Source organism: Salarias fasciatus, chromosome 17 (assembly GCF_902148845.1).
Source record: "Salarias fasciatus chromosome 17, fSalaFa1.1, whole genome shotgun sequence".
Classification (NCBI taxonomy): domain Eukaryota; kingdom Metazoa; phylum Chordata; class Actinopteri; order Blenniiformes; family Blenniidae; genus Salarias; species Salarias fasciatus.
Genome location: NC_043761.1, coordinates 6,978,269 through 7,004,095, shown reverse-complemented (window position 1 = coordinate 7,004,095; position 25,827 = coordinate 6,978,269). Strand labels below are relative to the sequence as shown.

General features: G+C 44.8%; 1 protein-coding gene across 6 annotated transcripts in view; it reads right to left on the bottom strand.

Moving 5' to 3' along the window:
• sox5 (SRY-box transcription factor 5) overlaps positions 1 to 25,827 on the bottom strand; it is a 204,515-nt gene that overhangs the window by 103,880 nt on the left and 74,808 nt on the right. For all 6 annotated transcript variants that reach the window (XM_030113519.1, XM_030113518.1, XM_030113520.1 and 3 more), the window contains one exon: positions 5,550 to 5,635. In XM_030113519.1, coding sequence (XP_029969379.1) covers positions 5,550 to 5,575 — 26 coding nt within the window. In that variant the 5' untranslated portion in view covers positions 5,576 to 5,635. The remainder of the gene's footprint in view (positions 1 to 5,549; positions 5,636 to 25,827) is intronic.

The window sequence follows — 25,827 nt, the reverse complement described above, 5'->3', positions numbered from 1 at the left end:
CGTCACACCAAAACCTGTGGCGCTTCCTGGTGTCACTGTTGATTCATGGAAAGAAACCCTGAGGCTTTGTCGGTTCAACCTTCAACCCTTGAGAACATCATTTAGCAGTTTTATATGTTTACTTGCACAGATTTGTAATACTTACCTTTTTCAGGACAGTCTTCTCCAAAGCGGACGGGTGAAATTCCCTTTTCAGATCAGTGCAAAGCTGTAAAAAGCCCTTTTCTCTGATTCACAGCTCTCCTGCTCTCGGTTATCACTCTTTCTTTATCACTTCCCCTCCATTACTACAACCTCACCTCTGTCATTAGCTATTGATTTATTCTCTCCTTCCTTCTTTTCCCTGAGCCATTCCTTTCATTCCTTTATTTTTTTGCACAAATCTCCAATTCTCCACCACTGTTTCCCACTTAACCACCACAATTGCTCTGATCTTTTTTTTTTTTTTTTACCTTCTTTTCCTTTTTTTCTTTTGTTTAATCCTTTCTTAATCCACCCCTTGTCTCTACTCGCTCCATTCTTCTCGTCTCCCTATCTCCTCCGTTGAACTCTGGCCACGTTATCACTCTATTACTGCGTCCTCAGTTCATTCTGGAGCTATTAACCTGGTGAACAAGCTCACCCCTGCTGACCCCTGCCAACTAATACAGCTTACACACACTTTAACTCAGCGGGCTGCTCTGGCACACATCCCTCCTCACCTCCTCGCTTCATCCTTGATAACACTATAGCTGTTTTTTTTTTTTGTAATACTTTCTTCTTCAGGAAAAACTGATAAACAAAGTATTTGAATTTGAACACTGGCGCCACTGTTACAAAACTTGTAAAAGAAAGGCGTAAAAATCGCAGGATCAGGAGACTGTGACACAAGTGGCATGTGTCTTGGACAGTGACACTGAGCCAAACAGGGGGTTTCTGTTAGTCGTGTTTGATTCTGGCGACAGGCCGGGAAATGCGGCCATTTAAAGCGAAGACTCAGTTTCTACTTAACGCCCCTGCGTCAGGTCCGGGTGATGAACCGGGTCACGGTGACAAAAAAAAAAGCGATGAAGATTCACCAAATGTGGAGTAGGAGCCTGAACTTCGACCGGTGATTACAGGGCTTCCTTTGCATATTCAAATATTTGGCTGTCACGTTGGCTTGGCTTGAAAATCAGGAAATATCAGGATACCTCACATGAATCATGGAGCGGCTCTGGAATGCAGTATTTATAGTCCTCCAAGATTCTGAATCATCTCATTTTAGTTCTTCACATCAGAATTTCCTTTCACCAAAATGCTGGATTAAAATTCAAGAACTAAAAACAAACTAGAACATCTTAAATTAGACCATTTGGATTTAAGATTTGACTTTTTGGTGTTCAATAGAAGGAAAAATGAGTGATGGTATTCTACTGGGACTCCATTGAGCGTCAGACGTGAGAAAGGAGGTATTGTTGAGAAATTAGTCTGATCCGCTGCTGCTGGAATGGATGGAGAAAGCCGGGCTGGATGGCAGACGCCACTCGGTCGGCGCCGCCACAATGGCTGTTTAATACCATTGTTTATGACACGGCGGCGGTTTGGCATGCGCGTACACGTTCACGTGCGCTCACGTGTCAACATGTGTGAACGGCGCCGCGCGCGCATTTGCATGTGCGGCATTAAAAGGGCTGCCGGTGGAGCCCGGCTCGCTCGCCGCCCGCGATAATGAGGATGTTTTCTGTCTTCAGTTCAATCGGCGCTCGGAGACAGGAGAGCCTAGCAGATGCACGGCACGTAGCAGATGTGTGCTATTGGAGTGACATCTGAAAGTAAAACTCTAGAGCCTTTTTCCTACGACATTGTGCGCCGCTGTTTAGATGCCCGCGATTTCCTGGCGCCGAGCGGCGGCGACAACGGCAACTCGGGGAACAAGCAAAGGCGCTAAAGAAAGAGGGGACAGAAAAAGGAAAAAGGCAAGGAGAAAAAGGGAGGAAATCTTTGGCAAGAGCCGTCGCGTTTGAAGTGATTTGGAGAGAGATGACATGCAAAATTAGAGAGTAGCGTTTCGCCCTCTCCACTTTGACTACACATTAAACGCAACAGGGAGAAATTTTCCCCACAAAGATAAATGGCGCAGGGGTGCGCCGCGGTCCCTAAACAACACAGATTACCTTGTCTGCTCGCTTTCAGAATCTGTTAGGATTTCAAGCTGTTTGATTAAAGTTTTGTCGGCTTTTTTTTTCTGATGCAGGTACATATAACTTTCCAACTATTCACAGTTCCAACTTTTCAAAAGCCCCAAATGGAAAAGAAAAATAACTCTTTTTCTCTTCAATCATCTCTCAGCCAATCAAAAACAGGTCCTTGGCCAAAAAACACTTAACAGAGAAAAAAAAAATATATACAAAGCATTTGTTGTGTACAAAAGGCAAGATATCTGACAGAGTAAATGGCGGGGATTTCTTTCATTGTATACTGTCTAAAAGGGAAGATGTTTAATTGTACCAGTGGTGCTTCGTTGGCTCATAAACACAGGACGTGCGGCTGCTATGCGAAGCCACATTCAGATCCTACACACTTGTTTCTCCTCATATGGCAACCCATCAGAGCCGTACAGTTTGCTTGTTCTTCACTAAAAAACAACCGCTATTTGCCATTCATCATGCTATGCGTTTTCTCACAGGGGTCAAATCAACAAGACGACTTCAGCGGTAATTACTTACAGACAAGATGCTTAAGTAGGCTGTTTCTTGCAACACCACGCAACACTTTTCCTCTGTTTAGACCGGAGGTCTATTTAAAACAGTGCATATTGCGGGAAAACAGAATATGCGAACAACAGCGTTAATACAATGAGAGCATCTGAAGCGGAAGTGATCGGACAGTAGATAGAAGTGTGAGTTTCACTGGAGAAGATATAATAACTTGTTTGTCGATGCTTCATTAAAAAAAAAAAAAAAGGAAAAAAAAAGCTGCTGAACTCACAAGTAATTCAACCTTGAACTTAAAAAAAAAAGAAGGTTAACAAATGTTGAATTGAGAAGACGAGATCTAAGCAGAGGAGAGGTTTTATACGTTGAGCTAATTTAGATTTTGTGTAGGTGAATGTTACAAAGATTAGTGGGAACACTTCGCGGACATAAGAGCCTTCTTCATTTACACACACACTCACACACACACACACACACTCACACACACTTATTGGTGGCTTTGAGGACGATGCATTGTGTGAGCATATATAGTGTGAGGCTGATCTACAGGGAGTTTTATTGTTGTGCCCACGGGAGCAGATGTCACTGGCACTTACTCAATACTTTCTCTCATTCTGTCTCTGTTTGCTCCCTTGCTGCGTCTCTCCCTCTCTCTCTCTCTCTCCCTCTCTCTCTCTCTCTCTGTTTTTTTTTTTTTTTTTACTTTGACCAGATGGAGAGATGCTCCTCTCCAAACCTTTCTCACTCAGGATCACAATGCTCCTGCTCGTGTGATCGAGCCTGCTATTTCCTTCCTCTCCCTGTTTCGTTCTCCTTCTCTCCATAAGCGCCTGTTCTCCCTCGTTCTCAGTGTCCCCCTGCACCCCTCCACCCCCTGAACCCCCCCCCCCCCCCCCCCCCCCCCCCCGACAAAGGCAGACAAAGGCCTTTCATTTCTCCGAGCCTGCTTGTCCTCCGTGTGTTTGTACTGTACCAAACTCGGCTCCCTCGCTCATTGTGTTTCCTCCCTCCTCTTTGCAAAGAAGGTGTCTGGGGGCCGCGGGGGCCCCTGCTCCGAGACAAGGGGGCCCGCCTCGGGTTTTAGCGAGGGGTGGGACGGGCCGGTGAGCCGAGCGAGCGAACGAGAGGAAGGAGAAAGAGCAAAAGTGAGGGAGTGTATTACTTCATGAAGTGCTCTGGAGCTGGACGGGCGTCGGGGGGGAGTCGAACCTCGCCGCTCCGTGTGTGACGAGGGCGCGACCTCCCGCGACCTGGGAGCTCTAGCCACGGATGGCGCCGCTTTCATCTGGGGAGGGGGGGGGGGTGAGAGCTGGCCGGCTTGCTGAGGGCGCTAAGCTGGACCGGAGGAAAGGTGGCAAGAGCGACGGAGTGGGAGGGATGGAGGGAGGAGGGAGGGAAGGTGAAGGAGGAGCAGGGGGAGAGGCAGGGTAGGTGAGGAGAGGTGGGGGGGGGGGGGCACTCTGCCTGAGCCACGTTAAGACAGAATTGGGCATTGTCGCCAAGCAGAGTCGAGCAGAGCTCGCCCATTCTGTTGATCTGAGCAGGATCCCGGAGAAAACAAAACTGCATTGTTCCCCGCAGATGGAAGCCAGTGTCTCCTGGGTAACAGCATTAATCTCCCCTTTTCTCCTGCTTCCTCTCTTGTCGGGGCCATAATCGGTGGGCTCCTTTCAGCAGCCGAGCCAGCCTCAAAGCCCGGGCTCCTAACTAGCCTCCTAATTAGCTGCAATTACAATGAAGACAACATGATGAGATAATAGAAATTTGCAAAATAATGACATACCACGGGAAAATATTCCTCCTCCCCAAGCACCATTTTTTTCCCTCCGGGAGAGGCACAATGGAGAGCCGGGGCCCTTTTCTGAAAGCGGGGAGCTCAGAAAAAATGGTGGCGCATTATGTGGCATAGAACCCTATTGTCTGCCTTCTGGTTGCTTCAATCAACAGGCCATTGTCTGGCTGCTTAAATCAAAATGACTCAAATACGGGCTCCGTAATGATGCCCTCTCAGCACCGCATACTGAACACAGAGACAGATTGAGGGAGGAATGAGAGAGGAGAGGACAGGAGAGGAGAGGAGAGAAAGAAAGGAGAGAGGCGCAAATCATGCCACATATAACACGGGGTGAAATAATTACAACAGAGTGAGGAAAAAAAGGCCCCATTGTCAAAATTCTGGAAAGAGGAGTTTAAATATCAGAGGGGGGAAAAAAAAGAAAAAAAGAGGCAGACAGGATGGAAGTGATGGACGGCTGCTGCTACACAGCTGTTTTCATCTGGCCTCGTTAGATCACATTAAATATTTGTCAGAGAGCGAGAAAATATGACTTGGTGAAATTGAGCGGGACTTTGAGCCGCACAGTCAGACGGAGGAGGAGGGAGGGAGGGAGGAGGAGGAGGAGGAGGAGGAGGGAGGGAGGAGACGAAGGTAGACAGCAGGTGGTAGTCATGCACAGAGCAACATTTTTAGCAACTCTGATCGGTAACAAGCGGCAGAGAAGTTGTCGGCGGATGGAAATAGGCTCTGGTGGCATGTTCGCCACCTGCCTTCCTGCATGTCAGAAACGTGCTTGACTCATGTTTATCTGTCAGCCTCCCATGAATCACCAGCATCCTTTTGGGATATCCCTCCCACTCACTCGTGTCCAGGTTGCTCGGAGGAGCGGATGAGCCGAGTCGGGCTCGCCGACCTCGACGCGCCGATCAGATCAGGCGACGTCTACAGCCGTCAATCACGTCCCCGCAAAGGCCAGGCTGACGGAGACGCACGCTCCCGCTCTCAACGCGCAACTTCGAGAATTCCATTCGAGGGTCTAATTCTGCCAAGAATATTGCTCCAGCTCATTGTACCACTTCCCGCTCTTCCTCGCTCACCTGTCTTCAGGCTCCGTGTTCCTCATCACCCCGAACTTCTACCGACTCCGAGGCTCGGAGGCACTCCGGCAGGATACGCAGCCAGACTGACGGAGAGACGACACACAGACGGACAGAGAGGCAGAAGTTAATCGCAGAATTCAGGGGTTGTCAGTGAGCATGTATGGATTTTACCGTCTGTGTCGGGTCAGAGGTTTTCTGTGTGTGACACACACCTCGAACAGAGGCTTAAATGACGCGTCTTCGCCTTGCTCTTCTCGCCGTATCGCACGCACGCATACACACAGCACACACACGCAGCTTAAGGTCGAGTCAGAGCTTCAGTTTGCACTTTCCTTAACAGCAGTACTTTCACCTGTAAATGCAGTTCAAGCCGCGTATCACCCGGGGTAGCAGCCGGAGGTGCTGCACCCTCAAAAAGCAGGCGCTCCCGTACCTCGCCCTCCTCCCGAACGCAGACGAGTCCCGCCGAGTAATTAGCTTGTGTCAGATAAGTTGACAGGCTCGTTAACACGCCGCATCATCCGATACCGTCGCCTTTGTTGGTGTAGGCTTCTGAGAGGAAGTTAGCGCTCTAATTAGCATAATTACGACTCCTGATTTATATGGCTGTAATTAGTGAGCAGATTTCTGCTCGCTGTGGTCTGATGGAGATACGCCTCTGTAACGGAAGACTCCGGATAGGAGATTCCTTCACACCGTACAGTGTGTCATCCACACACACACACACACACACTCATATTCTGACTGTTATGTTTAACACAAAGAGGAATAATAATAATAAAATAAAGAAACAATTCTTTAAGTATAATTAAACGAATGCAGGGTTGTTAACCCTGAAACACGGTCTCTTAATGAAGGTGGCACTATCAAAGAACCGACTTTCAGATTTCACAGTTTGGGTTTATTTTCATCCCTCTGATTAAAAGAGAGGAGTCACCATTAAAAATGAAGTTCATCTTGAACAAAACACTGAGTCAAAGTTTCCAGATTATGTTCAAATGATGGAGAACTCTTTAAAGAAGCCTCTGCAGGAGGGGAGTCAGTCCCATTCAGATCTCTGACATTTACATTCTGCTGCTCGCTTTGTGATTTCAGTGTGTGCTGTAGCCATGCCAAGCTCCCAAGGCTTTTCTCTTGGTTTCGGAAAGGAGATCGGCATTAGTTTTGAGCCAATAAATGATTTCACCGTGCAGGTAGTCGCAGTGGTTAGCGTTCCTGCCTCCTCTTGAATTTTTATTTTCAGTTCTCCATACGCATCCATAACTTTTCTCTGCGTCGACAATGAAAACCTCCTGGTGCAGGTACAGAAGTTAAATGGATGTAGAATCCATTTTCCATACAACCTGTTCAGAAACAGAAGAAATTATGTTTTCCAGACTTCCAGGGAATCCTACATACATTTTTTCTAATTCACCAAACCTATGCTGTTATATATAATTGTTGGATATAAATGAGACTCAACAACCAAAGAACTGTGGGAAGCCAAAGACGCTTCAACAAAACTGTATTTCTGAGAAGAGATTAACAAAATAAACTCGGCGGTGACCGTCCAGGGCAGCGAAGGTTAAAATAACAAGTTCTGACTGGAGGGTCAGAGTTCAGATCATTGAAAGCTATGTTCAGGAGGGCATCGGGCGCAAACTTCAGGCAAGACGAACATACAGATCACTCAAACTTAGGAGCAGGTGGATGACGACCACCGTTTGATCGGGGCTTATTCTGGGGCGGCACATCTGTCAAACAGTAACTGCAGGTGTCCTGAGGTGCTCAACCTTCCATAGAGGAGGGCAAAAGCTCGCTTTATCTTGATTTCCTGTCTGAAAACAAAACAGACCTTAAAGCCGGGGGCCTCACAATCCTTCTGACTATTCTGGATTTTCAGCAGGAGGTGTCAGAAAAGTTACTACAGGGGTGGCTGCTCATGGTGGCCAAGCGTTCATAGCAGTGCCATTTACCCCGACGGATGATGAGCTGTTAAAATAACCATCCTGCAACGTTTGTTTTTAGATTCAACCACGATCAGTCTTGTGAATCTGCTTTTGCTCCTGACCAACAGTCATTTCCAGTACTTAGAAGAACAAACATTTGAATGGCAGATGTTCACTACCAGTTCGTGTGAGTTGATGGTTTGAAGGTGAACGGGTTCAAGCTCGACACTCGCACGGTTGTGTAACTCTTTAAAAAAGAAGAAGAAGAAAAAAAAAAAGCACGGTGGAATATTAACCCGAGTCATGTCGAATCAACAAAGCATGCTGGGAACATAAAAGCACAACAGATTTTTAGGTAACTGGTGCATGTGCTTTGTGTGTGTGTGTGTGTGTGTGTGTGTGCGCACACACAAGGGAGAGCTGTGAATCCCAGTTGGGAAAATTAAAGATTCTTCAAACTGCGCGAACACATTCACACCCTCTAAATAAACTGGTGCTTGGAGCCGACAGTGAGAGAGCGGGAGTGAATGGGCGACACAGAGGCATGACCCGTCTGACAAGTTGGCCTTAATTACACAAGACGTTCACAGTAGGACAGTGAATTAGTCCAGTTACCTCTCATCACTACTGTAAAAACCCCGGGGTCAATAGATTACGCCGCACACACACACACACACACACTGTACTGGCACGTGCAGAGGCGCACAATGCAGGGTGCCGTCAGGCGGTCTTAGCGGCCCCGTGGGTGACACGGGGTGAAATTAGGGTCAAAATTAATCTCTGCACCAAAACAGCGACCACAACAATGTGTTGAACGGCTTTAAATGGAGACCCGGAGACTCCCAGTCGCTCGGCAAGCTGAAGCGTCTTTTGTGTCTTCATGTGGGGGCTCATTTATCGCCAAGCATAACGTTTCTTTGATTCCATTTAGCAACATTATTTGCTTCATTTATAGGTAAGTATGGGAACGGAACAATGTATCTGAACAGGCTGACCCCTGACACAAGTTTTCAGAATTGAAGATGGTTGACTTAAAAAGATTTTCTTCACACAAAAGCACATAAGGAGATTCTCTGAAGAAGAACTGCAGCCTGTTGCTGCTATTGTGGAGGTAAAGATGTTTGCTCAATTGTGTGATGATGAATGCGCTTTGGCGTAGATGCAAACTGCACGAGCATGGGGGGGGGGGGGTTAGACTGAATAGAAAACAGAAGTTTCCATCAACACGATGGCAGCTGCCTGAAAAAGTTGATCCATATAGTTTTTTTATCCTTCGTACTTTCAGTCTTTCTTATGCAACATTCCAGCGATTTACCTGAGTGACAGTACAACTGAGTAACTGGCCAAAAAATGTGCAACAGGAACAAGGTACAGTTCGTACAGTTTCATATTAGTTAGAAATGCTGGCGAATAATAAACTGTGTGTATTTGTGTGTCAGTGTGTGCGCACGTGATATTTCATTGCTCTCAATCATCTGATGAGACCTGTACCGACAATCGGATGCTGATGATACTCTTTGCTATCGTAGCAACAGCTGTCAAAGCTTACAGACATTTTTTTTTTTTTTAAATGGCTTCTCAAGAAGAAATTATGTAAAAACATCCATTTATGATTACAGGCTTTACTTGTCTGTCAGTCAGCCACTTGACTGGTCAGCTAATCATTTGAAGTGGAAAAATATGTGTTGCAAAGCTATAAATTCTAAATCTTGCAACCCTGTGGATTTTCCCCGCAGGTTGGGAACTGCTGACTTATTCCTATTATAATTAGTGGCTGATTTCATGTGATGTCTTTACCCTCGTCTCCTTAGACATGATTTATTCCCAACTATTGACAGGACCAGAAGACGCAGGATTAATAAACTCATAATAATCTCAAAGTGAAAAATACATAATGTAAAAAAAAACAGCGTGTGCCCACTTGAATGTCTCGCTGTATTTACATAAACACGAGCGCGGGATGAATTTTCTAACACCGCGTGTTCGAGCGCCGACCACACACATGCACACACACACACAATCAAACAGCCCGTTGTGTAACACCCCTGATTGATTTTATTCACACAAAAATGTGTACGAGCCACGGCTGGATGGTTTGGGACGCCTGCTCGAGTGTGTGTGTGTGTGTGTGTGTATGCGTGTGTTGTTGTGTGTTCGCCCCTGAATATGCGCGCATGTAAGTTGTGGATTGACTGCATTAATTAATGCAGTGCAGATGAGTCCCCTCTGAGCTGTCTAATTAGACATTAGCATGGAGATGTAATTACCTGAGAGAGCTCAACACGTTTCACTTAACTACTCTCCCTCCTGCGTGACAGACTGAGCAGGTAAGGCTCACACTCAGTGTGTGTGTGTGTGTGTGTGTGTAGAATATATGTATTTGGCTGACTTCTTGTATGTACAGGTGTTCTGATGATGCACTGGCTCTTTTCATATAGAAGCAGACAGCAAAGGCCTAATTGATTTGCTCTTAAAAAAACACTCTCTCTTTATTCCAGCCTCCTTCTTTGTCTCTTCGTCTCCGCTTTTTTTTTTTTTTTTCTTCTCCCCTCACTGTGATACACTGTAGCTGGTCTTCCTTTATATTTTACGCTTTTTCCATCTCTTTCTACTTTGGGTCGAAAGTGCATTAGGCCTCTCTACTAAGCGACATGGGTTCGATTCTTGATCAATATCCACCACTCTACCAGCAGAAAAAAAAAAAAAAAGAAAAAAAGATGCCTCTCTGCTCTCCAATCGCCAAAAGCCTCCCTTCCTTTTGGAGAGGAGAAAGAGAGCCCAGATCTGTGAGATCTGTTTGCCAGCGTCTCCATGGCAACCGTCACTGCCAACCTTGACACTGGAGTATCATTGTTTGGGACCTTGACATTAGATAAATAAATTACGCAACCTTTGTCACGAACACTGTGACTCATACAGATGCAAAAAAGAAAAGAAAAGAGGGAAAAAAAAAAAAAATAATACAAATTTCATTTTGCTTCCCATTGAGCCTCACAATAAACGTATCAGCGATACACACCGCGCCATCTGTATTGTACAAACACAAAATCTAATTCGTGGAGACACACTTGGACTGTATCCGTGTGCCACGGATTGCCATTCTCTCTCTGATAAAAACAGACGGTCGGGCCGAGCCCGGAGGAGCCCGTCAATACGATCCGCAAGGCAACAGATTGTGAGAACCCCGTGAACTCCGATACAGCCCGCAACACACCTCTCAGAGCACCAGGAAGAAATCTATGGGCCGCTGCAAGCATTGTCTTCTTATCTGTGGACGGTTCTGTCCTGTTTCCACGAGGATCGATCGCATTAGCATGTCTGACAGGAACAGAGACAGACAGACAGAAAAAAATAGAGATAAGAAGAAAAGATGTACTTAAAGACTTTTGGCTTTACTGAGTTATTGAAGTTTGTCTTTTTCACCTGTCAACCATAATATTAAGACCAACTGAGTGGAATAATACTGACTGCCCATTCAACAGACGAGCTTCTGTGGCACAAACTTCAGAAAGGTGTCAAAAAGCGTGGAAAACAGGAAAGTTTCATTGCATTTCGGGCGTCCGTTTACATGACAACGGTCTTTGGAGGCTGTGAAAACATGACGGACAATAACAACAATGCCGGCCTCCAGAGTGAATCCCAAAGCATGTCCTCCAGAAAATTTTTCAGACTGTCTGGATTTTGCGAGCAAATATTACATTTTATTTGATTTGAACTAATAAATATGAACGTGGACTTCACTTTCTCAGATCCCAAGTCTGTGTTTACAATTAATGTTTCTAGGAACAGCCGCTACAGGACTGACCTTGACTGAAAGCAGAAGATGAAGCTATTGAGGTGGAATCAACACTGAAGACCGATCCAGGAAAACAGTCCAGTATTGTGCAGTACAATCAAAGGAGAAAATATAAATTCCTTAATGCGGTATTGTGAAAGTTGGAAGTAATAATGCACTACAATGGGAGAGAAAAATCCATTTCTTCCAATATGAAGTCTGTTATGATGTTTTTTTCTCTGTAGCTTAGCTGTGATTCTATCTATCTGATAAATGCAAAGTTCTGTCTTCAATTTATTAACGTTATTTTGGCTATTCTGGAAAAAAAGAAACAAAAACAAACTGTGTGCTAATATAACTGGTGTAACAGAAAGAGTTGATCCATGCTCCCTTATCAGCATTTAAGTGGTTTTCAGACTGAAAACGATAAAACACCAGCCTGTTCCACACAGCTTTTTAGTTGCTATGTCTTTTTCCCTTTGTAGCATTGCCCACAACTTTTTTGGGGGCTGAGTTGCAGTGAAACAATCCAAACAAAGCAGCCGTATGAATGCAGCATGTCGAAAGGCAGTTGACACTCTGAGATAAAAGATCTCAATACGTGACTCTGCGGTACAAAACTTCGAAATGACGATTTTAACGAGTCGACAGTGAACAATCGCACAAACATCTGTGGAGTATAAAATACTGCTGAAATCAAACATCCGTTGCTTTAACTATCGATGACAGTTGGCATTCTTATTTTAGTATTTTTTGATTTTTTTCCTTCACAATCTTGCCGTTTTCAAGTTAATCTGTTTATGGTTTTACTATAATATGCACGACGGCCTTCGTATGTTTGGTTTTGACCCTTGCATGTTTTTGGATCCCGGACCTTCCTCATCACTAATTACTAGAGGTTGATATAAGCTAGAGAAACAGAAATTATTCCTCTCTGCCGGTGCCGGTTTGGGAGTACTCGCATCTTGTTCTCGACACATCATCTGGGCAGAGCTTTTGTCTCATTTGGCACTCGAAAACTATTGTGTGATGTCTCTGAAATTTCAAGTGGGCACGGTTAATGTGGAAAAAGCGAGCGTGCCACCTACGTTCACTCTTTATTTTCTATCTCCTCTCAGGAGTTCGGCAATTGAGTTGCTGGTGAAGTATGAAATGTCCTGGTCGGAGCTAGTTATCTTCATGTTAGTGCCTCCACAAAGAAACAGTCAAATTGCTCTGTGCATGTCGCCACAGTTGTGTCCCTTTGATTATGAATAACCTTCGATGGAGTCTGTCAGTTTGGGCTTTGTTTTCTTCAAAAAACAGTCCAGAGACACTCAGTTGAATAAAAGTGCTCGAGCCATGGTTTAATCTAGTATTGTTTTTTTTTGTTTGTTTGTTTTGCTGGTGTGATGAACAACCCGATGCTTAATATTTTGCTGCTGTGAGAAATATGGTTCAATAGTTCATTAAAGATTTATTCCAAGGCGAAGGTATCCTGAAGGGGGTAATCCAAAGGTTCGCCAAAAGAACGCGGGATGTCTCGACCATGACAATCCAGCACAAAGACAGGGAGTCGAGACAGGTGAAAATAAAGGTAAAACAGGTAAGAAGAGCAGATTTTACAGACGAGCACCGTAGTAAAGCTTAATTTACACTGACAATTGGATGTGTACGTCACCTCTCGCTGACCACGTGATCCACTGCTCCGATCGCAACACCGATCAGCAGAAAAATGCCTTTATCAAAGTAAACAATACGGCTGGAACTCCAGATTCGATTCACATAACGAATGTGACGTACATCCGCAGACATTTGGCGAATTAGCTGTGGGAATTACGTGTAACAACAATAAAAAAGCCAGACTGAGACCAGCCATTATATTCAACAGCAATGTGACCTTTGATAATGTTCCCAAGCATTTTATGAATATATAAATCCGCTGACAAAGTTTTGATTCCACAGCACCAAAGTTTAAATGTCGCGTCTATAGTGTGATGGCGAGAAGAGAATGCTAATGGAATCATGAAGCAGCTTATCATGTGAATGGAGACAATAATGAGGAGACAAAGCAGAGACAAATCCATTGTAAGTGAGGTGGAATTATGTCGGCTCAGTGGATTATAAAAGGCCTTGATCCAGTGGGAGTCAAAAAAAAAAAAAAAAAAACATGGCGTCTATTCTCACACGTTTCCACGCGAGTGTGCACCGATACGTTCATACGAGGAATCGTGCACGTGCCCATGCGACAAGGCGCGTCAGGAACATGCGGGCATTAATACACACTAATGTCAGGAACGCATGCACACGCATATGCATATTACACAATCGCACAATGCGGGGAAACGGACACAAACGTCAGACCTTGATAGCAACTCACGCTGCCAGATAATTGAATTAATTCAGCCGAGGAACAACTTCACAGATTAGTGACTTAACTTTTTAATAATAAGAAAAAACTCAGCCGCGCGTGATAATTACATTTGTCTCAAATGAGGGCAGCCGTCGAAATCTATCATGTACTGCCACGCGTCCACAATTTAACCCGCACGCTGGCACGCGCGCACACACACACACACACACACACACACACACACACACACACACACACACACACACACACACACACACACACACACACACACACACACCTAGCCTAAGTGGCTGAGGGATAAAGACGTTTTTAGAGTTAGAAAAATAGAAGACAGGGGAATAAAATCACAGCCTCTCAGAAGAAACCAGGATCTGATTTAAATGCTGTAGAGCTGATAGTGAGTGGAGATCTTTGTTGACATATGCCTGCCAAATTTCTGTCACTTTCTATTTTTAAGCTTGAGCAAGATCCCTAAAGATTAGACTAATTTTAATTAACTGAATTAGGAGCACAACATGAAAGGATTGCAGAGAACGCTCCCAACTATAGGCAACGGTTAGGAGACGTGTTTTCTTTGGACAGTTAAATAACGGCATTGCACTGAATTCTCTTCTATCTTCGACCTCAACAGGATTGTCAAATACCTGAATAAAGGGCAATTGTACTCGTGTTTCAATGTGCCTCGGCTCCACAACTTAAATGTGGTTGTGGCTCAGATGGTAGAGAGGCTCGTCCTTTGATCGCAGGGTCAACAGGTCATTACCTACCTCTGCATGTTCACTTGTGGACGTGTCCTTCGAGAAGACGCTGAATTCGATCACCTTGATTGCTTTGTTGGTATGGGTCTGAGAATGGGTTAATGCCACTGAAAATCTGAAAACAAGCTTGTTCAGCTCGATATAACATCTTACCCGCAGGTAACTCGCGTATCTCTTTATACTAGACGACAGTATGCTTCAACAAGTGAAAGACGAGGGCCGAGCCGGGCTGCAACAAGAATGAAACGAGGCCACATCTAATGCGGGGTTGGAGTTCAGCCTCAATGGATGCTCTCGTGACTGACCTGCTTCGTCACAGCGGAGCGGAAGCTTCGCGGCGGCACACGGACGCTTCAGGGTTTGGAATAAACTGACAAACAAAAGCAAAACAACTGATTCTTTGATCAGTCTTTGATCATTCTTTGATCTTTGATTGCTTTGTCTTGGAACCCAAATCCTCCCGTTGAGAGTGATCATAATGCAAACTGGATTTCCTTGAAGTCTTCAAGTCGTTTCCTTTATTTCTAAAAAGCTCCATCATGGCCAATTTCCTAATCTCAGCAGAGTAGTTCAGCTTCAGGATGCAACTGAACTTGAACCCGGGTTCATTTTAAACATCTCAATGAAAGAAGCCATCAGACAAAAGACTGTATGGAAGGGATCAAACGAGACTAAACTGGTCATATAGACATTAGATATCTTGCCGTGGACAGTGAGGTTTATGGGAGGGTGGAAAAGTGCGACGTGTATTTCATCGCCCCACTACAATGAATTCTGAAACGGCGAAAACAAGCCATAAAAATTCCAGAGAGTGCATTGAGAACCTCTTTAGCTAGCCCCCCCCCCCCTCTCCCTCTGTCCCCTCTCTTTCCCCCTCTTCTGCCTCTCCTATTTCTGTCTATTGTCGGGACAAAGCATCACATTCAGGCCCCAATGACTTCTCTTACAGCGGGCAGCGGTAGGCTTAACGGACAATGGCGGCATGGAGACAAAAGCCAGTTTATTAGGCTGAGGAGTGACAGAGAGACAGACTGAGTCAGAGAGAGAGAGAGAGAGAGAGAGAGAGAGGGAGAGGAAGATGGAAAGAAAGAGTGGCACTCTGCGTTCCATTGTGGCTGGACTCACATCTGGTGGCCATGTGTGACCGGAGCAGCGGGGCTAATGATGGGCTTCCTGAGGCCAGCTCAATTAGGCCAGGCCTCGCCGGACTCCCAGAGAGAGGGGCAGAAAGAGAGATGACTATCGACACGCCGGTTTGCCGCTTGTGTGTGTTTGTGTATGTGAGTCAATCTGCACTACACACGGCCGCCTCCCGCTAAGACGCGTCCATTGTCGACCGGCGTGCATTTTTAGGCGTCCGTGTGAACTAAACGTCCAGTGACACACTCCTAAACACTGAAACTCCTCGTTCTTCAGCAGACACAACACTTCTCTTCAACACACACACACACACACACACACACGCGCGCGCACGCACACACCCTCCTCCTGAGCAGGGTAAAACTAACTAACAAGCTGTAAAACCATTAACGGTTAGGACGCCGCTTTGATGGCCCAACACAAGATTTCCAACACACTTAAAACGACACAGGGTGGAAAACAAAAATGGCGAGACCCTGCGACCATGTCCTCGGGCGCGTGTGTGTGTGTGTGTGTGTGTGTGTGATGTCTGGTGTGTGTTACATTGTGTGCAACAAGAGAAGCAAATCAGATGGGCTCCGGTGACAGTGGCATGCCTTATTATTCCGGCCTCGCAAACTGTTCACCCCACAAGACACAGAGTAAAAAATACAAACCTAATAAAAGAGCAAAGAAAAGCCTGCCTGTCTATGTTAATAAAGGCCTTTATTGGGGAAATTTGATGCCAAATCTTCCCAAAATCACGTGTTCCTGGTCAGATGTGTGTAATTAGTATTGCATAAGCGGATTGCACAAACAAGAAGCGGGTTCAGCTGAGGATCCGCGTTTTAGCAAAATGACATAAACATGCTAAAATTGAGCTAATGTTTTGGGCATGATGCGAGTTGGATCAGTCGGAAGCCCCAACGAGATGCGGTCAAGGAGTCTTGTTGGCGTTTCAGAAATGCGGTTCGTTCTTTTGGGGACTAAATAACTTGTGAGGCTTTAGCAGCAGGAAGATTATTCAGTAATTCACAAGTGACCTCCAATTGCGCCGTCTCACCTGTTTCTGCCTGCTCCTCATGTTCTCCATAGTCACCTGCCTCGTTACCACCCTAATGTGTGACACCTGTGTTCACATCTATTTAAGCCCTGCTTCCCTTGCTGCTTCTTGTCGGCTCCTTGTGGGTCTGTCGTGTTCTGCTCGTGTGTCCATGCCTGCATCAGCTCAGCTCAGCTCAGCTCGGTCCTGCCTTCTCGTGTCCCTGAACATAAAAAAGTTCTACACACCCCGTGCTGCCTGCGCTTGGGTCCTTCCGTCCCCTGCACCGTGGCAACTTGTGCCATAAAAGATGAATTGGGATGCACAGTGGTGCAGTGGTTTGCGCTCTCACCTCACAACCTCAAATGTGTTCTTTTGGGAGAAAACTCACACACACACACACACACACACACACACACACGAGGAGAACATTCAAATTTCACACAGAAAGGAGCTGTGAGACAAACAGGATAAAGGAAGTGAGAGATGCTCTTAAATTCACTGATAACCCAGAGTCGGTGGTGGGAAACAACAGAAAACATGGCTCAATACTTGGCTGTGAAAACCATACGTTTCCCTTTAAGTATGGATTTAGTCACGAGATTACTGTAAAATGGATTTCTAACTGAAATCTACTTCACACCTTTTTGTATTATTTCCAAAATAAAAAGCTATTTTATCAAATTTCAACAAGCAATGGTAGTTTTCATGACCGTCTGAATATTCTTGACAAAGCAAAAACTTCCATTTTGCTGAAGACAGATCAGATCAGTGAGTAGGCTATAAATTAAATAAGAACAACTCGTGAATACAAATGCAAAATGTATTCCTTCCAGTTCTGCTTCTGGCATGAAGTCCATATCATGTGTCAAGAAAGCAGGAATGACTCAAACCTAACAAAACCACCGGAATCTGCCAGGAAATCAACCCTATTTGGCGAAGCAAAAATCACTTCTCATCGAAGTACAAAAGATTATCTGTTCATTTCAAATTGTGTGGAACTTATTCAGCTCTTCAAATGAGTGTAACGTTGATATTGGTTTCTGTTGACCATACGGAGAGAAGTGAGGGGAAAGGGATCCAGTAACCGGTACAGAGAGTATGGAGATGGATCACTTTCACTGAGTAAAGAACCCAATATGAACCATATCACACGTGATTTGGGGCAGGACCTTCGGGGACTTTCCTCTCAATTTCCCATCTCCGTGTCGACAATTAGGCCGGACACAAGCACGCTCATCCTAAAAGAAAGAAAAAAGAAGGATTCGTGTGGCGCTGGTATCACACTGCTTGAGTTCAGTCAGTGACGGTGAAGTGAAACACTCAGTCCATCTTCTGTCCACATCAACCCCTCTCCTCTCCCCTTCTCTCTCAAACAGTAAATCAATGGTAGTCGACCGGAGTGTTGGTGCCCCGTCCTTTTTTCTTTTTTTTTTTCTTTTTTCTCTTGCTCCCTCCTTTTGTGTGGCTTTACAGATGGTTTCCGTGGTTACGCGCGCTCCCTCTGTGGAGGGGAAGTGGTTCTTTAGCCGGAGAATCACAGGTTTCAGTCAGACCATAACTGGCTCATGTAGGCACCATCAAAGTTGATTATCGCGTGTCTGACTGGCTGCAACCTTCCCAACTCGGCTATTTGTATCAGTGTTGCTCCACAGGTGTCTGCCGAGTGCCGAGGGAAACCCCGTCTGCGGATAATTGTATGCGTGAGGCAAACCCACTACGTTAATGACACCGTCACCCGCGCTGCTGTGGCATTCAAACTTAATAACTGTGATAAATGTTGTGACATACTGGGCTGTGCGGAAAAGAAAGAAAAAGAAAGCAAACCAGGATCCTGATACATCAGAGCAAAATGGGGAGATTCTTTTAAATGGTTTGTTTGTCTCAGACTGAAGATTTTTGACTGTTTATTAGTCCTTGTTGGCTCTGATAACTGATTTCCCGTTGAATATCAGGAGTATCAACCACTAACCTCTAAAAGGCTTTTAATGAAGCTACCAAAATGTTAAGTTCAAAGACCAGAGTAGAAATTCTCCTCCAGCGCTGCCATATCTCACAGTCGTCATGAGCCAGCTGAGTTATGTCGAGCTGCACTGCACCAGATTGTTCTGTCAATATGTAACCAGGATGTTATTGATTACTCCCTGAAAAAAATACTTTAATTAAAAAAATCAATGCAATGATAAAAAAAAGACTTGAAAAGCATTACTAAAAATAATTAATAAATAAGTAAACTACGCCAATAGCTAATGTATTTAATGTATTTACTGCAAATGACAATCCAGCAGGAACAGTTTCATTATTTCAGGTTGATAAAGTTAATTAACACTTAGTTTGATGATATCTGAGTCCTTTATTGAACAGAATCTGAAGCAACTCATTGCTTCAAGTTGAGCGTCTGCTGAAAAGCTGCAATATGTTGAAAGTTTCCATGCAACCCAGTCGACTACTGTTTCCCACAATGCACCACGCACAAACACCCACTGCAGGGGAACAACACCAAGGACAAACTGAACCACCTGTTAGGAGAAGCGTCAGACCGCCGGCCTCTCCTCCCCTCCGTCCTCCTCTCGGTCTCTACAGGAAATGAGCGGGCGAATAAGCAGACAGAGATAATTACAGGCCAAACAATAGCTGTCATTTCTTCCTGCGTCAACCTCCCGGCCCTGCCCTCCCACCGACACGACGCTGTTTACTGTAAATCTGCGTCCACTCGGCGGACGGGCAGCTTTTCTCCGCGTCTCTCCGCCGCCGCCGCGAAACAAAGCGCGTTAACCTTGAGCTGCGGAACGGCTCTCCGCTGGCGTCGGAGGAGATATTAGGAAGGTGATTAAGTGAGATTGATGGTGCTTTAATTCCCTGACAAAAATAATGGCTCCTTCCTGTTGTTTAATCTTCAATCTTCATTACGTGGGGGGGACGCTCAAGAGAGTGTGGTTTTTTAGCCAAAAGAAGGCCAAGCTAACAAAGGACGCCATCAAGGATGGCGCACGAGCATGTTTAATCAAAATCGCTCGTAATTGAAATTCCAGAGGAGGGTTTTGGGAATGCCGCACTGAAAAAACATTGAAAGACTTTTTTTTTTTTTTCTTCTTCTTTTTGTGATGACTGTCTGCTGGTAATGATTTTCCAACTTATAGATTAAGTCTGTTCACCATATAAAGGAAGATTTCTTCCTTTCAGCTTCATCTCGAAGGCAGAAATTACTGGAACTCGACACAAACGTCTGAATGTTCCAGGAAATCAACCTGATTTAATCGACTACACTCATCGGAAGTAATTTTTTTTTTTTTTTTTCCTAGAAGTAGAGTATCTGTGCAGTGCGGCTTGTTGCAGAACTTAATTCAATTCGCTGCATTATTCCGAGTTAGAGTATGAAATAACTTTGGCATCCGAGCGGGTCTCCATGCAGCGTCTCAGGATCCACGCCGTGATGCATCCGAAACTTATTTATTCATAGAAAGAGTGTTTATTTGCAAATTAGTCATGCAGCAGATATAGGAGGACAATTATCAAACTCTAAATGATAATTATTTGTATAAACTTATAAATTTGCCTGTTAAACATGACCTTGGAGACCTGGTAAGATTTTTAGTAGTTACTATTAATGAATAAAGAAAAACGAGAAAATAGTTGGATTTTTTTTCAAAAACTTTTCTAGAAGTTTTGAGAGAAAGTTTTCAAACAAAGAAACAAACAAGAAAAAAAAAAACTGTAGAAAAATTTACAAAAGGTTTTGGACTGATTTGTGAGTGTTCGTACAACAAGCCTGGCGCTCTGTTGTATGAAATTAACTTTCCTATTTCCACCAAAAGGTTCTCTTCTTGTCCTGACCCAAAAAAATAAATAAATAAAAGGAAAGAAAAGAGTATTTCAAGCGACGCAGGTTTGATTCTTTTCTCTTTTGGTGGACGGAGAGACCTTGAGCAAACTAATGATCATTTTGCAGAGGCGCAGTTCCAAAGCTGACCCTGCACACTGACCTCCCGGTGGCGAGCGGCGAGCGAACATACCATTCTTCCTTTGGGTGATCAATTCTGCGAGAGGGAGGAGGAAGAAGAAGAAGGAAAAAAAAAAAAAAAGACCGATAGATGCAGCCTCGGTTATTCTCTCCTACAGGGAGGTCAGAACACGGGGTCAGTGGTGGAGCAGCACTCTCACAGCTGACAGGGATTCACTGTCTTTGCTCAAGGACACTTCAGCAGGGAGGACGCTCGGCGAGATGCGGCCGGGTTCCTTCAGTTCAAGGGTGGAGTCCTCGCTTGGTAAAACACTGCTTTCAAACGCTCCAAATGAATAATTTGAATTCAATATTAGAGCGCACTATTTGTGAGACGCAAGGTCTCACATTTAGGATTAGTGGCAAAGGTCACTCAGTATTAAGGGGGGGATGAAAAAATAAATTACACTTGAAATTTAAATAACAGGATAAATGGATGAAGGCTTCAGAACATACAGGGTTTTTCTCCTTTTCCACAATCCGTAACCGAAGACAAGTTATCTGTCTGAATATATACGTTAAACATGTAGCAGAGAGTCTATAACGTGAGTTTCGCCTCAAAATAGAGACACAAAAAAGTTAACCTGGAAAGCAACAAGAGGCTGTGTCTGCTTAAAATTAAAGTGAAAAGCAAGCAAATGGTAAAAAGTTCTTCTCAGACAAGTAAGGTACATTATAGAAAGAAAATGATTCCCAGTCCATTTATATATATTCCTCTTTCTGTCACACTCAGTCAGCTTGATTCGGTCGCCTAATGATTGAGCGCAAATAGATGGCCAGTCGATGCTACAAGCGGCGTATGCAGATGAAAGGGGTCCCGCCGCGTCCCGGCCGACATTTTGACACCAGACGTGTGCACGTATAAGCGAGCCAGTTTGCGTCCACGCGTGGGCGTGTGTGTATATGTGTGTGTTTGTGCATAAATACACGTGATGAATTGACTGCGGACTCGTCCGCCGCCGCCGTCCCTCTGTACAATGGGGACCATGTGCAGAAACAGAAACAATCCTTTTAATCTAGCGCATCTTTCACGGCGACGCAGTCTGATGTCCGACTGCACAAAGGAAGGTCAGGGAGGGCTCGGCTTGGGTGGGCGGAACAAACAACTGGGATGTGTTGTGTCTCTTCCGCCGACTCTCCTCCTCTCCCGCTCGCTCTCTCGCTCTCAGAGCCTTCAAGGTCTGTTTCGGCGTACAGTTACAGTTAGTTTGCTCACCATCAAAGCCGAGGCAAACTCCTGAGTTTCTCTAATAGAGTTCTGTCTGTGCATGCTCCACGATTCGGTGGAGAAACAGACAAAAACAATGAATGAATGAGGTTTTTTTTTTTTTTTTTTTCATGTGCCAGGAGAAAGTTGACCGACTCGCCAACAAAGTTCATCCTGTCGATCGGGCTTCGTTATTCCCTTTTCTTCCTTTTTTCTATCTCTTCCTCCATATCTAAAATACTCCCCTCCACAAGTCCGGACATTTTCTAATCTTTTCAGCTGCTGCCCTGAACCCATGCCAACCGAATGGAGCTAAATGCAGTTTAATCAAACTCATCCTTCTCAGTTCAATACGGTTTATCAGAAGGACACAAAGGGGAGAGAGAGAGGGAGAGAGCGGGATTTAAAGGAGAATGCAGCGGTGGGAGAAGAAGGGAAGACGGAGGGGGTCAGTGGAGGTAGAGAAGAAGAAGAAATGAATGCAACCCCTGTTCCTCCCCACTGTCTCCAGCAAGGCCTGGGTAAACAGGAAGTACAGCTGCGCTGGCTGTCTCGGTCCCTGTGACTCCGTCTTTCACCTCCTGCACCTCCCTCCTGGGCCGCTCCAAAAATACATCCCCATCCCCACTCGAACACAATTACATTTCCGAAAATCTGATGCGCCGACTTGTGAGTGCAATAAAAGCTAATCGGACAAAAAAAAAACAAAAAAAACAAAGGTTGATCCAGAAAACGAAAACAAGCGATCGGCGTCTGGGCGAACATCTCGTCACATGGCGAGGAGTCATGATAGTTGGCAATCTGGACACGCAGTTCCCCTCAGTGGGCCCTAATCCCCCTATTTCTTTAAGAGAGAGAGGGAGTAGAGAGGAGGAGAAAGGAGGCATTGTGGCTGGAGACAGTGCAGTAAAAAGAGGAGCGTACAGTACCAAATTGAGGTCGCAGCAAGACAATGGCTGCCCTTCACTGGCTCATTCACACACGGTCTCCACACAGCTCTATCAAACGCCTCTTTCTTTTCTTCTTCCCCTCCTCTGTTCTGTTCTTTCTCTTCCTTTCTCTCACGTCCGCCTTTCTTCTCCTCATCACAGAGGGATGGAGGATAATGAAACCCCGGCTCACCCAGGCCGTTCTGGGGCCCGTTTTCAGAGAGGAGCGCTCTCTCTCTCTCTCTCTCTCTCTCTCTCTCTCTCTCTCTCTCTATTTTTTCTCGCTCTTGTCAATGGGCACCTTCTCATCTTCTCTGTTCGGCGCCTCGCACCAACCCCACCCGCAACTTTTGTTTTGGAGGGAGGATATATAGCTCAACAGGATGTGGCTTGCTTGATTCTCATGCATCTTTTCTTGGGAAAAGTCAGCATCCTTCCATGTGAAAAAAAGCTAAACATATCGTACGCCAAGATAATAACTGTACTGAAAAGAATCAACACAAATTAAAATTTTCAGGATTTAAGCTCTCCATATCTCTGCTACATTTATACACACTGTGTTGATGGTTTTTGAAAGGAATATATGAACCAGTCACAGTGACATAAAGTGGAAAAAAAAAAAAAAAAAAAAACCTCAGGAGAGATAAAGTGTCGATATGCTAACGGTTGTGGCTGTAATCTTATTTACGGTCCAGTCAGACGTGTTTTATGCTGCTGTCAGGAGGACCGGGTCACTTCCAGGATTAACGACGGCGCTCCTCCTCCAATAAACAGGAGTTCATTAAACAGCTCTTAAGCGGGGATGGCAGCATATGCTAATGCTAGCTGAGCGGGGAGAGCTTCTAATGGCTTTTCTTCACGTGAGACAAAAGAAACAAGTAACTAGCCAACTTTGCAACTGCATTTGTTTTATTTCTTCCAACCTGCTGTTCACAACTCATGCTGATTTCACTTTATTCTCATTTTCTGTGTCATTTCGGCGTCGTCATTAGATAATTTCAGACAAACTGACATGGAAGGAAGTGTCTTTGTAACACAGGGCGGACTGTTTTTACAAAGAATACACACAAGTGTCTCTTTCACTGAAGTCGCGTATCCTATGGACTGCTTGTGAAGAAGAAAAGACCGTGAACAGTAAAATATGTTCCCTTTCTGCCGATGAATGGCTTCATGGAATCCGCCGATTCGCACGCGCGCCAAAAATCCGAGACAGGCCTTTTTACTCAGAAACAAGTTAATAAGTGAAGAGGGCGAAAGCACCTTCGGGCTACTTGGGTCACAAAGACTGATGATGCTCCAACTTAATTTGGCTTGGCAAGCCTAATCGTTCAGAATCGATCCAATACAGAATCTATTGGTGGCCTTTAACTGGATTTTTTTGCGAGATAAGGAAGAAACAGGGATTGGCATTGTTATTCAAACCACAGAAAAAATTGTTGTCTTGCAGCCGCATTTAAGGAGAAGGACATCGTTTGCCCACAGGGGTAAATGATGGTGCGCGTGATGGCGTTAAGGTGACCATTATTGCCAAGCTGGAAAAGATTGCTCGGTGGTTTTTTTTTTGATGGTCAAGTGCTCTTCAGTGGAAAGCAATCATACCTCATCATATACACAAACCCGACAGCTCGACCTGAACCAGCACACACACTCAAACACCAGCTTAAAGGGAAGAGCCGGTAGACTAAGGCATGTCAATATTTGTGTCTCAGAATGGCGTTATCCAATATAAGCTCCATACATTTAAGTTTTACCACAAATACAGAATTCATGTAAAAATAGCTGCTCCATTCTCCAAAGACCAATGTGTGTGACAGTGAGTTTGATGAAAAGAGTGGAGTTAAAAGTCAAATGTTACTGGAGTACAAAGATACACAGTGACATAAATCTACTATATTGACAAGTTTATATCCAGCGTCTTGCATGAATCAGCTTTCAGATGCCATCAAGAGAGTTTTTAATCTTTAAAGTGAAGATGAGTGTTATATATAACAGCCAAATCACTGCACAAATGTGCCTTAAAGGGCTTTACAATGTGAGCCTTGATCCTTTGTCTTTTCTAATTGTTTTATTCCACAGCAAGTTTCATCTATATGGTATAATTTACGTTTGAAAGTCAAACTGTGGCCTAAATGTGTGTCACCTTTAATATGCATGGCATGATGGTTCATTTATAATTGATAATGACAGCCAGGGAAGAGCAAATAGGTAATGATAAGCAGCAATGGGCCCCCTCACTGTTTCTTAAAGCTAAAAACACATATTAACTGACTTTTCTGAAACAAAATGATTGATTGCACCGTTTAAATTGATGCAGATGGTAATGAATGAACATAATTCACCAAATTTTACCCACTTATGAAGTGGATCTCAGTTAAAAATGAAAGCTTCTGTTGGAGTTTCGTTTTACAATCTCACTGGAATGTTTAAGATGAAGCCTCGAGACATGAATAAAAGGCATGAGGGGCAGCTGCTGAGACATACAGTATGTCATGGACGAGACAACGCTACTGTTTATTCAGCAAAACGCAGTGCAAAACAAGGCGTGTGAATAATGGATAATGTTTTGTAACGGCTTTTAAATCCTCGGCAGTCTCTAAAGTCGGACAGTCATGAACTATAAAAGACGGAGGGATGGCTGTATGGTGCACATCACTGTTTGGACGCACGAGCAGCACCAAGGTTCACTCTAATCAGAACAAACCAGACAAGTGTGAAAATACCCTTAGAGTCATCTGGTGATTTGAAGCAACGTGAAGGTTGGCATTAAACGGGAGAATCAGCAAAAGCAGTGTGGCTATTTTCCCTGTCCTGTCACTGCCATTTTAAACCGCAGCTCCAACAACAACACACACACACACTCACACACACGAGATTTAGAAATGTCAGCCAGCAAACAGGCTGCAGCCGAATCAGCTGACAGGTAGGACACAACACATAACAGGTGGCCGCGCAGCCGCGCCGCTAATGGAAGTGATTGTAGATGTAGTCGGAGGGGTGACGCTCGGGGGCCGCAGGGAGCAGACGGCTCGGCCTGACCTTCCAATCTTACATCCAGCACAGCCACTCTCATCTCGTAATTACCTGTCACGCCGCCGCGGAGCGGGCGTGTATCCGAGTGTGTGTCGGAGGAAGGGGTGTGGCGGGAGACGGCACTTGCACTTGAC